The sequence below is a fragment of the Salvia splendens genome, chromosome 8 (assembly GCF_004379255.2).
Source record: "Salvia splendens isolate huo1 chromosome 8, SspV2, whole genome shotgun sequence".
Classification (NCBI taxonomy): domain Eukaryota; kingdom Viridiplantae; phylum Streptophyta; class Magnoliopsida; order Lamiales; family Lamiaceae; genus Salvia; species Salvia splendens.
Genome location: NC_056039.1, coordinates 8,768,144 through 8,780,212, shown reverse-complemented (window position 1 = coordinate 8,780,212; position 12,069 = coordinate 8,768,144). Strand labels below are relative to the sequence as shown.

Genomic DNA, 12,069 nt, shown 5'->3' with positions numbered 1-12,069 from the left:
TCGAAATTTTAATTCAGTGCTCATTGTCTACACTTAATAATCTAATACACAGATCACAGATGAACCTATATGAATTTGCTTCAACTTGACTATAAATCTGAATTTAGGGCATATTTTTAATCTCGAATCGATATGCATTAGTGTGTCGCCCTGCATTTTACCCCACATTTTATTAAAAGGTAGTAAGTACTATGTTCGAAAGAACGGCGAACGTTTAGGTAGTCGAATGTCATTAAATAACCAAAGTGCGTTTCCCATTTTAAATACGCAACAAATGTGAAAGATATGAATGGAGTACTATGTTTCTCTGAGATGGAACAAGAATATATTATTATTTACTTGGAATATAATACCAATATACACCCTACTAAGTACTAATATTACAAGTAAAATTGAAGCGACTCTTAGATATTGAGTTAAAATTATCAAAGTAGTTCCTAGATACGAGCTAAAATTAACTATCTAAGTGACTCCCGAATATGAGAAAAAACTGTCTAAGTTGGCTGTTGACATAAGCAAAAATTGTAAAGAAAAATTGAAGTGCTCCTAGACGCAAGCTTAAACTGTCAAATGAAAATTTGAAGTAGCTCCAGACATGACCATAAACTAGACATGAGCAAAAACTGTCATCGGAAGTGAAGACTGAAGCAGTTCCTTGAAACGAGCCCAAACTTTCAATGAAAAAAAAACTCTTTAGTGTAAGTCTAAACTATCAATAATGAATTGAAGAAGCTCTATGATAAAAACATAAAATATCAATAAAAATTGAAAGACTTCTGAATACAATATAAACTATTAATAAAACTGAAGATCGTGCAAGTTAAGTATTGAAAAGCTCGATACTCAATTTGAGACGGAGTATTGGAATGGAGAAATCAATTAAGAGAAAATCAAGGAATCGAGGCAAGAATCAATCAAAAAATCATAGTGATATCATCCATAACTAGATTTGAATTAAGAAAGGAAAAGATCAGGAATTTATTGTGTTTGATTATATTTCATATGTAGCATAGAATAATCAAGCCATTGTAGTAGCATTCGAGTGATACACATATATTGTCTCTACGATGATTTCATTGTTATGTTGTTTTCCGCCATGTTTAGATGGCTTTCACGAGAGCATGAAACAGAACATAGATTGCTTTCACAACATGTTTAACATTAAAAACAAATTAAAACAGTAGCTTTTGGATCGACATGAATACCTTTTCGACACTATTATTTGCAAACTTCTCAAAATTTTGTCTTAGAAAAACCACCTGCATCCTCCTGTACATAAGGATAACAGCCAATCAAGTTTTTTAAAAAATAAATAGAGATAGTCGAATAGGAATTCTATAGTATACATGTTCTTAAATCCCAAGTTATCCAAAGTACAACAACCAAAATGAAAATTTTGCACCACAACTGATTTAAGATGGAATAAGTCGAGAGGGGAAAACTCATCTTTAGAGTTAAAAAAAAAGATTAGTGTTTGTGCGATAGCTATGTGTAAACCACAACAACATATGTGTTTTCCAACCCAGCAAAGTATCCCCTGTGTACTTTGGGTCGTGTCTATTTTATTAATGGGAAGAATAAAAGAATAAGTGCTCTTGTGACAATATAATATTTGGACTAATGGAAGTGCCGTTGTGACATATGTATTGACCCCATGCTTAAGGGATGAGGTGCTAGACCATCACGTCAATCATTTTAGTTAATCTCAAACTTTGAGGTCGATACGAGTTTTAATGTAAAATTGGGAAAGTAAAAGAGAGGTAGAGAGAAAAAGTAAATAAAGTATTGTTAATGGATAATGAATCCCACTCATTAGAGAGAAAAGACTTTCCAAAATTAGAAAGTGCATATTCATGTGGGATTGACTAAAAAGAAAAGAGTGCATATTCTTGAGGGACGGGGGGAGTATTCCACAACAAAATATAATTTTACTTCAACTATTACATCAAACTTAAATCCCAAAGAATATTCCCTATTCACGTACTTTTTATACTTTTTTAATTATACCTACATACTAATTTGAATTTCACATTAATTCCACAACACTGTATTAATAATTTATAGTAGTATGGCATTTAATTAAATAACTTTTTCTTATTAAAATACTTATGTAACCCTTGGTCCAATTAAGTGCGGGAAATTTTATTTGGCACATAGATTAAGAAATTATGTAAAATAGAATAAATGAAGATAACATAAAAATAAGAGAGATGAATAAAGTAGCATAAAATAAGAGAGAGTAAAGTAGAAAAAAGAATAAATTAAGGGTGATTAAAATTTTTATATTTTATAAAAAAAAGAATGACTCAACTTAGTTGAGATAAAGTGAGTATAAAATATACCTTATATTAAAAAAATTATACTAACTTGAAAATTAAAATACATTATATATGTTATAATAAAATTCAAACGATCATATGGAGAAATTTGAGGAAAATCAAAAGGTGGCTCAAGAAGTCAAAGTACTTGGGGAACATCCAAATTAATAAACCATAAACACTTAAATATAGTTAACAACTTAACATATTCACTTTTAAATATAGGTAACAACTTAACATATTCAACTCATATACTCCATTCATCCCATAAAAATAAAAATTCTTTCAAATTTTTTTCATCCGTCCTATAATATATATTACTCCCTCCGTTCTAACTGAGTTAAGTCAAAATTTTTGGCATGAAGATTAAGAAATTATTTTGAAAAGTAGACTAGAGAAATAAAGTAGAAAAGATAAAGATAAAAGAGTAAAGTAGGTGATGAAATAAAGTAAGAGTGATTAGATGTTTTGTTTTTTTATTAAAAATAGAAATGACTCAACTTAGTTGGAACATCACAAAAAGAAATATGACTCAACTTAATTTGGACATAGGGAATAGAATATTTCTATTTTTGATATATACCATACTTTTGGTATACGTTATAGGTAAAAATTCATAGCATTATCATACTTAAATAAATCGATATATTATACCTTACCCAAATTGTAATATACTGAAAATGTTAAAATGGAGAGTGAGTCCATCTATATATATATATATATATATATATATATATATATATATATATATATATATATATATATATAGGGAAGTGATCAATGTCGAACCAATTTTAAAGACCGAACTAGAGACCAAATTAGGGCCCTTCATTTTTTTGATCTTATGGTTAGGATTAAATTGCAATTAACTTAATATTTTATTCAATAAACACTTGCTGAGGGGCATTTTAGGAAATCAATTCTTAACATACATAACATGATTCTCTTTATCTTAATCTCTTTGAATTTTCACGCAATTTTTTTCAATTCTCTCGCAATTCACGATCTGCTCTGCGTCGATCTTCTTCAATCTGCCATCCACGATCTGCTCTGCGTCGATCTTCTTCAATCTGCCATCCACGATCTGCGTCGATCTTCTTCAATCTGCCATCCACGACCTGCGTCGATCTTCTTCATTCCACGTTCAATTCAATTTCGCAATATTCACGTTCAATTCACGCTGCAACTGGTGTTTCATTCGTTTTTGGCTCGTCAAAAGCTTTCAATTCTCTCGCAATTCACGATCTGCTCTACGTCGATCTTCTTCAATCTGCCATCCACGATCTGCGTCGATCTTCTTCATTCCACGTTCAATTCAATTTCGCAATATTCACGTTCAATTCACGTTGCAACTGGTGTTTCATTTGTTTTGGGCTCGTCAAAAGCTTTCAATTCTCTCGCAATTCACGATCTGCTCTACGTCGATCTTCTTCAATCTGCCATCCACGATCTGCGTCGATCTTCTTCATTCCACGTTCAATTCAATTTCGCAATATTCACGTTCAATTCACGTTGCAACTGGTGTTTCATTTGTTTTGGGCTCGTCAAAAGCTTTCAATTCTCTCGCAATTCACGATCTGCTCTACGTCGATCTTCTTCAATCTGCCATCTACGATCTGCGTCGATCTTCTTCATTCCACGTTCAATTCAATTTCGCAATATTCACGTTCAATTCACGCTGCAGCTGGTGTTTCATTCGTTTCGGGCTCATCAAAAGCTTTCAATTCTCTCGCAATTCACGAGCTGCTCTGCGTCGATCTTCTTCAATCTGCCATCCACGATCTGCGTGGATCTTCTTCATTCCACGTTCAATTCAATTTCGCAATATTCACGTTCAAAGTGGAATGAAGTAATAATCTATTGGAATGAAGTATTTAACTATTGGAATGAAGTAATTAATCTACTGGATGAAGTAATAAACTGAAAACACTTCACACAGTCTATTCGTTTTAAATTTTGTACAAAAGTTAAACAAATTCAAATTCAAAGTGGAATGAAGTAATAATCTATTGGAATGGAGTAATTAACTATAGGAATGAAGTAATTAATCTACTGGATGAAGTAATAAACTGAAAACACTTCACACAGTCCATTCGCTTTAAATTTTGTAAAAAAGTTAAACAAATTCAAAGTGGAATTAAGTAATAATTTATTGGAATGAAGTAATTAACTATTGGAATGAAGTAATTAATCTACTAGATGAAGTAATAAACTGAAAACACTTCACACAGTCTATTCGCTTTAAATTTTGTAAAAAGGTTAAACAAATTCGAATTCAAAGTGGAATGAAGTAATAATCTATTGGAATGAAGTAATTAACTATTGGAATGAAGTAACTCAAATTTTGTAAAAAGGTTTCGTACTTCATTACTGTAGTTATTTACTTCATTCCATGTGTTTTATTACTTCATTACACTCTGAATTTGGATTTGTTTAAATTTTTGGCAAACTTTAAATTGAATAGATTGTGTGAAGTGTTTTAGTAATCAAATATTTATTAGTATTTATTGTTCATCCCAGGAGGTTCATTATATCATTGTAGTAGTTTATTATTCATTAAACTACTGTGCGTGAATAAAATCATTTGAATTTTCTCTAAAATAGTCAACTATTTCCACTGTAGGAGAAAGTTGGTAAACCACACCATCCTCACTGTATAAACCCCATAACCAAATACAAACTCTCCATTTGAAAAAAGAAAAAAAAAATACAAACTTGTCCAGTACAAGAAATCATCCAAATTTGACACACCAACCCATCTCAATGGGCTGAGCCGTGATTCTGGGCACCGCCCATTTGTTAGGGCGTGGGGACGGCCCATCTAGTGATTGCACAAATGTCCTCATCACCATGTCACCATGCCTCAACTACATCTTCCGAAACTCTTCATCCCTCTCCTCCGATTTGATTTTTCACCCCGTTGTGAGTTAAAAGATTTTCCCCTGTGTTATCTTCACCTATATATAAGAAACACATAACAACAATTCAACATTTGAAACATAGTTTATATCATCATTAAAATAGTTTGTAACATTATCATTAGGTTCTTTAGTTCACTACAAGTATACTTCCCAGCTAAATATACACATACAAAACATGTCAGTTTATATTACTTCATTTCATGTGGTTATTACTTCATCAAATAAGTTATTTAGTTCATTCAATGTAATTATAAAGGAAAATATGCATACAAAACAAGTCAGTTTATATTACTTCATTTCATTAGGTTATTACTTCATCATATTGGTTAGTTAGTTTATTCAATCTTATTTCCTAGCAAAATATGCATACAAAACATGTTAGTTTATATTACTTCATTTCATGAGGTTATTACTTCATCAAATAGGTTAGTTAGTTCATTCAACTGTTATTTCGTCACAAAATATGCATATAACACAATTAATAAAATTCATACAACACAGTTAACTTCATCTCATGAATTAGGACTAGGTCATAAATTTATTTTTAACTTCTGGCATAAGGATTTATTTGGCTTGCAGTACTGAACATCAAACGAACTTTTCTTGTGTTTTGATTTATCCACCGGTTGTGATTTAGCTACTGACCTACGAGTATATTTGACGCCTACGTTGACCTTCCTCCGCTCTGCTTCATGAAATAATTGGACGAAAATCAGAAACCAAATTACAAACAGATGAAGTAAATTAGAATTTCAAAAACTATAAAGCTTCAAAAGAGTGTATTATTTGAGGCAGACGTTCTACCAGAACGCAATCACCGTCGTTCACCTTCCATCGACGATTTTCTTGTGTCAACCATTAAAATCAACAGCTAAAGTATTGTGCTTTGAAATCTGAACTATGAAGCAATGTTTCCAAATTATAAAGTAATAAATCACATTTAGAAGATGCATATCATTTTATGCCACATAATTCAAATGAGTCCAGAAATGAGCCAGAAGCACACATTAACCACATAAATTCGAAAAAAATGAAAAATCAAACACTAAATTAATAGCCTCATAAAATGATGTAATAACCTCATGAAATGAAGTAATATCCTCATGAAATGAACTAAATCGATGATTTCTGTAGCCACACTTTTTGATATATTTCTCTTAAATATCAGAGAAGTAATGTGAAGTAATCTATCCTAGAGTAATCGATTTATGCAACAATCAAATGTTGAAGTAATCTCTCCTAAAGAAAAATCAAAGCCAAAAATCAAATGTGTATTACCTGAACCAGACGTACAGCCAGAATGTAATAGGCGTCCTTCACCTTCGGTCGACGATTTGCGTGTGTCAACCATTTCGAATTGACGCCGATTTCAGGTTAGGCTGAAGAGATGTCGATCTCGGCGGATGGAGATTTCCGAATCGGCTGATGGAGATGTTGAATCGAGGATGATTGTTGTCGATTTCAGTTGAAATCGGCCGGAGATGATCGATGGATATGCTGAATCGTCTGATGGAGATGCTGAATCGGGGATGGTTGTCGCCGATTTCAGTTGAATCGGTCGGAGATGATCGATGAAGATGAAGAATCCTTGATTTTTCAGAGAGGTTTTGAGAGAAGAAGAGGCGGGGTATGAGAATGAGTGAAATTTTTGTGATCTACGAATTCTAAATTTTACCATAATTATAAAATGACTTAAATACCCCCGTGTTGAAGTAATTTGTGTATGTAATGAACTACGGAAATTTTCACTACATCATCTCATCTCATCCACTAAAAACTAGATCTAAGGGTCCTAATTTGGTCTCTAGTTCGGTCTTTAAGACTAGATTTGTGAATAATGGGACTATATATATATATATATATATATATATATATATATATATATAAAGTTCCAGTTTTTTGGACTGTCATGTGGCACTATTTTTGGCGGGAAATGAAGTTGTTTTTCTTTCTTTTTTTAATTAAATTTTGTAGTCTTTTATGATGCACATTGTAGATGCTATACATTTAGAATCAAAATAGTGTTTGCTCATGTGACTTTTTTACACAATAAACTAAAAGTCATTCACATTTCCAATGTTGCTATTGTCTTTTTTTTACTCCATTTGTACCTGAAAATAAAATTGCTTTTAGTTAGAATTATCATTTTGAAAATAATTGTAAAATTATTTCATTATAAATTTATTAAAAGACAATGAAACTTAAGTAGGTATGCACAGTGAGTATTGTTACACTGTAAGAGCATCCGCAATGGCGGACTTCCGCACGGATTTCCACGGACGTCTCGAAATTGTGTCGCGGACGTCCGCCATTAGGCGTGCCCGCCACGGATACGGAATTGGGCTGAGGACGTCGCAGGTCCGCGACGTTAAGCAGAATTCCGCGGGGACGTCCTCCATTGCTTCGACTCCCGCGGAATTCCGCTTTATTTCACTTTTTTTGTAATGTCTATATATACCACTCGTTGAACTTCGTTTCATTTCGCACCACTTGTTTTAACAAGTTTCTCTCTCTCTAATTTTTTTTTATATAATAGTGATGGCTGGTAGTGGTAGTGGCCATCATGAAGACGTAATGACTCCGATTTAGGCACATGTGCGGGAGGCCGCGGCGAGGGAGGAATAAGAGGCCTCAGCGCCGGCGATGCCTCGACCCATCCAACGTCGCCCTATAGTACCCCGCGACCACCTCGCTGCCCACCGTCGATTGTACGAAGACTACTTTGCGCCGGAGCCACGGTTTGGGGAGACCCTATTCCGGCGACGGTTTAGGATGCAGCGGCCGCTGTTTATGCGTATCGTTGGCGCTTTGGAGCGTCGATACGGGTATTTCAGAGTGCGGGAGGATGCAGCGGGTAAACCTGGCCACACACCAATTCAGAAGTGCACTACCGCACTCAGGCAGTTGGCGTACGGAGGTGCAGCGGACATGTTCGATGAGTACCTCCACATCGACGAGTCGACAGCCCGCGACTGCCTGAAGTATTTTTGTCAGGGCGTTAGGGAGATATTCAGGGATAGGTATCTTCAGAGGCATACCCCCGAAGATTGTCAGGCTCTGCTGGATATGCACGAGAAAAACCACGGGTTTCTGGGGATGTTAGGCAGCATAGATTGTATGCACTGGGAATGGAAGAACTGCCCCGCTGCCTGGAAAGGGATGTACACTACTGGTTTCAAGGCCAAGAATCCCACGATGATCCTTGAAGCGGTAGCTGACTACCGGTTGTGGATATGACATGCCTATTTTGGAGTAGCCGGGTCGAACAACGACATCAACGTCCTTCAGTCGTCGCCCCTTTTCAACGACCAGTGCATGGCGTCGGTCCGGCCGTCAACTTCGTCGCCAACGGCAACCAGCACAACATGGGCTATTATTTGGCGGATAGGATATACCCGATGTGGCCACTTTGTGAAGACGATCAGATGCCCAACGGATGCGAAGAAGGTATACTTTGCGCAACGTCAGGAGGCAGCGCGCAAGGATGTGGAGCGGGCATTTGGTGTGCTCCAGGCTCGATGGACGGCAGTGAAGGGTCCATCACGGCTGTGGTACGTTGACAGCATCGCCGACATCATGTACGCATGTATTATCATGCACAACATGATCGTCGAAGATGAGTGTCCAGCACTGACCGATTGGGCCAATGATGATGCTGATGATGCGGGTCCAAGCCACGTTGTGGCCACTAGCAATGTACGCATGGGGATTCCCCATGACGACGTCGATCGAGTCCGTGCATTTGCCGACATGCGCCAAAAATAAGCCCACGTTCGACTCCAGAACGATATTATTGAAGAAGTATGGCAGCGTAGGGGTCGTCGTTGATGTAGTTTTTAATTATTGAAATGTATTTTTTTTATTTGGTGAAATGTACTTTTCTTTTTTTAATGGAATTTTTTCCCTATTTTCGTCGAAATTTTAATTACGTAAATTGTTTAATTCCAGAAATTGTTTAATTTGTGAATTTGTGAATTTTTTTATTGTGGGAATTCCGCCACTGTGTTGTGGGAATTCCGTATGATGTGGCAGTGCAGTGGGAAGTCCTTATGACGTGGCATGAGGTGTTTTTGAGAATTCCGCGGGGAATTCTGCCGGGACATCCGCATTACTGCGGATGCCCTAATAGATGAATCCTAATCTATTAGAGAGAGTAAGACCGAGAGAGAGAAGGTGACAGCCAAATATTTAGAACCTATAATATAAAACCACAATATTTAGACCCAATGAAATAGGTCATCTTCCTTGGGACGGAGGGAGTATGTTTCATATTTATAATTTGGAATATAAGTTCAAAAGATGATAGAATGTACAGTAGGCTTAGGATTAATGTGCAACCATTCAAAAGTAGTAACTAGTTTGTTATTTGTCTCTAATATTAATATGAACATAAACATAGATAGATATGCAGGCAATGCATCCTCTAAAAAAGTTTTACTCATTTATGCAGGTAAGGGAGTTAATGTACACCCATTAGGTTTATGTTTCTAGCCCATATGTGAATATGCTTTGGAATTCACAAATTTAATAGAAAGAATTTGTAGCATGCATATGGTTGATACTTTTGGATTGCCTAAATGATAGAATGTGTAGCAGGCTTAGGATTAATTTGCAACCATTCAAAAGAACGAATTACATACTTTTTTTAAAAATCGGATTTTAGAGTCTAGTAGAGTAGGTTTTGTAGCCACACATGCTTGTCATGTCACCTTCTTCTATATCCACCCATGCTAGCCATGTCATTTTCTTTTCTCTGTAATGATTGTAGTCTGACGAGAGAGAGCCCGTTGATCTTCTTTTTCTTCTTCTCTCTCTCTTTCCTGTAGAGTAGAGAGTGAGAGGCGGTTGTTGTATGTTTAGGGTTAGGTTTGTTTTATTTGAAGTCAATAAGTGAGATATATATAATAAATGAAAGGTTAATTATTGCTGAAATAAAATGGGTCTTAAATGAACTTATGTGTTTGCAAACTTATGAAACTAAATGGGCCGTTTTAATTAGAATATGAGTCTCTAATATTAACTTATGTTCATATTAATATTAATCAATATTAATATGAACATAAGTTTAAAACAAAATATATTGTAGTATTTCGCATGCAGTAATAATATCACTCCATTGTTTTATGTATTTTATAATTTTATAATTTATGATTCTAATTATCAGATTATTTAGTTCGCTCGTCATTTTGTTTTTTTGGGAACATGCACATTTTTCCACCAAAGCATGCTGAGTAGGAGAGCACTATAAAGCACTATAAATACCCCTTCCCACCCACTCTTACAGTCACTCACTCAACTCTATCAGTCGAAATTTCACATAATCAGCAACAGAATTTCAGCTTCTCTCTTCTTTGTAATTCATCTCTTCTCACTTAAATGAGTTCCATTTACTCTTTATATATTCTTCTATTAATCTGCACAATATATTTCTGTACATTTTTCCTAATTCTCTTCTTCACTTCCCATGTTAGTTCTATTTCTATTGATGGTGAATAGGATGGTACCTATTGGATGGGTGTTTGGGAAGCTTGAATCAGTTGAGTGTTATTTTGAAGAATGGTATTACTTGGATTGTAAGACTTATGAAGAAGGTTATAACCTTGGATGACAATATGTTTCGTTGTGACTTCTCTATCAAGAATTATTCATATTCTGTAAAAAGGTATTAGACTTACGATGTTAATAGTCTTTTATAGTTCTTCAGATTCTATTTTTTTTAGATTTATTAATTTGAATTAACATTGTCACTTATGCACGTTCAGATTTGTTGGCAACATTGTTGATTATACAAGCAATGCTTCCCTTTTGTTGTGGGATAGAGAAGTTGTGCAGCTTACTGGGAAAAAGGTTACTAATGTGGTTGGAAGTACTACTGAGGTATATTTATAATAATTGGTATTCAGTTTATTTGCTGGGTTAGTTTTAATTTGATTGTTTTTGTTGTAGAGATCTCCAATGGATTACATTCCTAGGGAAGTTGAAGAGCAACTTGCGGGTCAAAATGTGTTGTTCAAAGTTCAACTCAGAAATAGCAAGGAGTATTATCGTAATTATCCATATAATGTTATCAAAGTGTGTAATATCCCATAAATTGTTGAGAAACATAACATTGGATCACAAATTCTGTAGCTCTGATGTGAAGTTGTCTGATATACTCTTTGGATCCAATATTGCAGAGGTAACTTGAACAATAGTTGAGAACTATGCTTCACTTATATTGAATTGATTTGGAATTGAATTGACATTTAACTTTTTTCAGGTAACTGATAAAGGTTTTGTTTCACCTGATCTATCTGTTGTAACTAAAGAGAATGTCAATGAATGGATTGCTGAAGGCAATGTGAAGCGATGCCTGGATTTTGAATTTGATAATTGTGATGATATTCGTGTTGGTTAGATCAAGAAGAAGAAGAAGAAAGAGAATGTGATTGAAGATGATGATGAGGATCTTATTAGCAACAGTAAGGATATAGCTCTGGTGATTAGATTGTGGACATTGTTTGGAGTTTTTCAGTTTTCCAATCTCTTTTTTTCTCTTTTTTGAACTGATTAGAATATTTATCTTAGTTTGGTCTGGGATGTGGTTGATGGATTATGTAACTTGAGTTAATTGTTATGGAGTTGTTGTTTTGGCATTACATCACAAGTTTGGGTTTTTGGCCAGGCTTCTAAGATGAATCTTTGCTAATGTCTTTGTTATTTAATGAAGGTTCTGTTTTGGGCTATTTTTTTGTTTTATTATTTCAGATTATCTATAACCTAGCACCAATTTCAGGCTTACTCTAAATATAATTCCTATGTTTAGCATGATGGTTGGTCATTTTTTATAA

The 12,069-nt window shown here is 34.8% G+C and overlaps 1 protein-coding gene across 2 annotated transcripts; it reads left to right on the top strand.

Moving 5' to 3' along the window:
* The first annotated feature begins 10,566 nt into the window (after window positions 1–10,566).
* LOC121744480 lies at window positions 10,567–11,523 on the top strand. Of its 2 annotated transcripts, none has more exons than XR_006038622.1 (4): window positions 10,567–10,592; window positions 10,711–10,901; window positions 11,002–11,116; window positions 11,186–11,333. XR_006038622.1 is itself a non-coding variant. In XM_042138023.1 (4 exons), the coding sequence occupies exons 1-3, from the start codon at window positions 10,822–10,824 to the stop codon at window positions 11,327–11,329; spliced, it is 339 nt and encodes a 112-aa protein (XP_041993957.1). In that variant the 5' UTR covers window positions 10,682–10,821; the 3' UTR covers window positions 11,330–11,417; window positions 11,499–11,523. The 2 variants fall into 2 exon arrangements, 1 of the variants encoding a protein (XP_041993957.1); XM_042138023.1 differs by lacking the exon at window positions 10,567–10,592 and adding an exon at window positions 11,499–11,523 and having other exon boundaries at window positions 10,682–10,901; window positions 11,186–11,417.
* The last annotated feature ends 546 nt before the right edge of the window (window positions 11,524–12,069 follow it).